General features: G+C 51.4%; 1 protein-coding gene across 1 annotated transcript in view; it reads left to right on the top strand.

Moving 5' to 3' along the window:
- The window catches only part of LOC122547494 (dynein axonemal heavy chain 6-like), a gene marked incomplete at its 3' end in the record, with an annotated part of 28,356 nt that overhangs the window by 3,903 nt on the left and 20,540 nt on the right, over positions 1-3,913 (top strand). The window contains exons 2-3 of the mRNA XM_043686107.1: positions 844-1,041; positions 1,971-2,170. Coding sequence (XP_043542042.1) covers positions 844-1,041; positions 1,971-2,170 — 398 coding nt within the window. The remainder of the gene's footprint in view (positions 1-843; positions 1,042-1,970; positions 2,171-3,913) is intronic.

The following is a 3,913-nucleotide window of genomic DNA, read 5'->3' on the forward strand; positions in this document are numbered from 1 at the left end:
CATCGATAGGGGAACATCGATAGGGGAAGGGGAAAGGGGAACATCGATCGGGGAAGGGCGGAACATAGATGGGGAAGGGGGATAAGTGGGGGCAGGAACTAGTCCCTAGTTTCTCGGGAGAAGCCCAGCAGCTCTTGGGGATGAACAAAGTCTGTTCCCACTGGAGACGATGAAACATCCTGGATCATCATCCAGGAGAAACACGTTCTGAAGCCAGGAAAACCCTGTCCTGCCTCAGAGTGAGGATCAGGAAAGTGTTCCCCTGTGACACACTGCCAAGTGTTCCTCTCTCTCTACCTCTCTCTCCTGTTAAACAGTGCATCGTCCCTCAACTGCTGCCTCTTAACAAACCCAACCAGCTATCAGGACACTCGCTGAGGTCTGATGTCCCTCTCTCGAACACGGGGAAATGCCTGTGATTGTCCTGGACAGGTTTCAGTCCCAGGTACTGGTCTAGGATCACCATCACACCCTCCACCAACACATTGGCAGCAGCTTTCCCTCTTTATGTCTTCACTTTTACTCCCATCAACATCACAGTTTCCTAAACACCCAGAGAGAGCTTCCTTCAAACCACCTTCTCAATGGTAATCCTTTTCCTATGATAGTCTGAAAGAAATGGAGCAGCAGACTGACCAAACCGTGGGTCAGTGTGATGGGAACTGGGAAAAGGTTCAGGCTGTGCGAAACTCCAGGACAGGAAGTGGGAGGCAGCAGGAGCTGGGCTCACTGACGGACTGCAGCCTGGAGTCAATAACAATCGACAGCAAATAGTCTCCAGCCCAATGAGTTGGCACGTGGAGATTTCTGCTTCTGACAAGGTCTCTGTGTCTCCCCCATCAGGTGGCCATTCTGAACCTGGAGATGTTGATTTCCCATGAGACGGAAATCCCATGGACAGCATTGTGCTACCTGACTGGGGAGGTGGTATACGGAGGCCGGGTCACAGACCACTGGGACAGGCGATGTCTCAACTGCACCCTCAGCAATTTCTACAACCCCGACATCCTCAGCGAAGGTTTCTGCTTTTCCACTGATGGGGTGAGCATCACTTCAGAACAAACTCTTCTTGTCTGTCAGTCAATCTGTCCACAATCAGCACCACCCATAGCTGCGAGTGGGGTGGAGGGTAAGAGGGATATCATCACCATGAGGCCTGGATCTAACCCAATCCATTCCCCATCTCGGGAGTTAGATCACCATGAGGCCTGGGTCTAACCCAATCCATTCCCCATCTCAGGAGTTGGGTCACCATGAGGCCTGGGTCTAACCCAATCCATTCCCCATCTCGGGAGTTAGATCATCAAAGGGCTTGGGTCTAACCCAATCCATTCCCCATCTCAGGAGTTGGGTCACCATGAGGCCTGGGTCTAACCCAATCCATTCCCCATCTCGGGAGTTGGGTCACCATGAGGCCTGGGTCTAGCCCAATCCATTCCCCATCTCAGGAGTTGGGTCACCATGAGGCCTGGGTCTAACCCAATCCATTCCCCATCTCAGGAGTTGGGTCACCATGAGGCCTGGGTCTAACCCAATCCATTCCCCATCTCAGGAGTTGGGTCACCATGAGGCCTGGGTCTAACCCAATCCATTCCCTATCTCAGGAGTTGGATCATCAAGGGGCCCGGGTCTAACCCAGTCCATCCCACACCCAGAGACTTTGAGGAGGTTCCTGTGCCTGGAACTGGGGAGGGGGGTGTCCTGTGGATAATGATTCCCCCCCCCAGTGGAGCTGTGTGATAGTGAGCAGTCCCTGGGGAGCTGGGTCTGCGCCCCAGCATTGCATATCCTATCAGTGGACCCACAGAATTTGGGGAAGGCTCCACTGGTGATGTTTCTCCAGAGATTGAAGTTGTCTAAAGGTGATGAGATAGAACTCTATTATGTGCTAGAACAGGCTGGATGGGCCGAGTGGACTCCGGTTGTTCCACTGATGTGAATCTGTTTGTGTCCTCCGTCTACCTGATTAGGTTTATTGTATGATCTCGGAGAGCATGGACTTTTTACAGTGCATCAACTACATCGAGTCCCTGCCAGACAGCGATTCCCCAGGTATCTTCGGAATGCAGGATAACGCTGAGAAAGCGTACCTCGGAAACCAAGCCAAAAGCTTCATGACCACCATCAAGAGTATTGAGCCCCGGCTCAGTGCTGGGGTGCAAACATTCAGGTCAGTCCAGCAGTCGTTTCATCATGTCTCATAGACCATCCATCCCCTTGATGAGTTCAGATCCCACCATCACCAGGTTAAAGAATCCAGTTTAATGCGACAACAGTTGTCTGCGCTGGGCTGAGACCTTTCAGATTTCCCTCTGAGGATGGTGTATTGGTTATATCACTCAACTAGAATCGAGAGCCCCAGGCTAATGTTCCAGGGTGAGGGGTTTAAATCCTACCCTGGTAATTGGTGACATTTCAATTCAATAAATATCTGGCCAGAACCCATTCAGTTCATTAATGGCCTTTAAAGAAGAAAACCCACCATCCTTACAGGGTCTGACATGGTGATGCTCAGGGAATCCTACCTCACAGACCATGTCCCACACTCCACCACCACCAGCTCTGGGTAAGTCCTGTCCCACCAGCAGGACAGACCCAGCAGAGATGGCCCACAGTGGGATACAGTCAGGAGGGAGTTGCCCTGGGAATCCTCACCATTGACACCACACCCCATGAAGTCTCAGGGTTTCAGGTTAAACATGGGCAAGGAAACCTCCTGCTGATTCCCACGTACCATCCCCCCCCCTCAGACCTCTTCCATGTTGAACAACTCTTGGTGCCGAGGGTGTAAAATGTACTCTGGGTGTGGGATTTCAGTGTCCCACCACCATGACTGGCTCAGCAGCAGCGCTACTGATTGAGCTGGTCAGGTCCTCAAGGACATAGCTGCTAGATTGGGTGTAGAGCAGGTGGTGAGGGAACCAACAAGAGAGAAAAGCATACCTGACCTCATCCTTACCAATCTGCCAGCTGTGGATGTGTCTATCCATGACAGGATCAGAAAGAGTGACTACCACATGGTTACCTAGAGACCGTGAAAGGAAAGCTCAGTGAGCCAGCACTCCACTTCCTGACTACCAACAACCCAACCAGTAATAATCAGTAACAAGTCAAAGCACTAACCATTAACCAGCATTAACCAATACTGTTATGATTGACATTTAGCCAGTACCCTGTTAATGAGCACTAATTGATGGTGCCGTTACTGACCATTAACCGGCACTGGGTTAGTGACCATGAACCAGTGCTGCCGTTACTGACCATTAACCGGCACTGTGTCGGTGACCATGAACCAGTGCTGCCGTAACTGACCATTAACCAGCACGGTGTTACTGACCATGAACCAGCGCTGCCGTTACTGACCATTAACCGGCACTGTGTTAGTGACCATTAACCAGTGCTGCCGTTACTGACCATTAACCGGCACTGTGTCGGTGACCATGAACCAGTGCTGCCGTAACTGACCATTAACCGGCACTGTGTTAGTGACCATGACCCAGTGCTGCCGTTACTGACCATTAACCGGCACTGTGTCGGTGACCATGAACCAGTGCTGCCGTTACTGACCATTAACCAACACTGTGTCGGTGACCATGAACCAGTGCTGCTGTTACTGACCATTAACCAGCACGGTGTTACTGACCATGAACCAGCGCTGCCGTTACTGACCATTAACCGGCACTGTGTCGGTGACCATGAACCAGTGCTGCCGTAACTGACCATTAACCAGCACGGTGTTACTGACCATGAACCAGCGCTGCCGTTAGTAACCATTAACCGGCACTGTGTGGGTGACCATTAACCAGAGCTCATATTACTGACCAGTAACCAGGTCAATGTTAGTGACCAGTAACTAGTGCTGCTGTTACTGACCAGTAACCTGGTCTGTGTTAGTGACCAGTAACCAGTGCTG

Source organism: Chiloscyllium plagiosum, unplaced genomic scaffold (assembly GCF_004010195.1).
Source record: "Chiloscyllium plagiosum isolate BGI_BamShark_2017 unplaced genomic scaffold, ASM401019v2 scaf_1207, whole genome shotgun sequence".
NCBI classification, from domain to species: Eukaryota; Metazoa; Chordata; class Chondrichthyes; order Orectolobiformes; family Hemiscylliidae; genus Chiloscyllium; species Chiloscyllium plagiosum.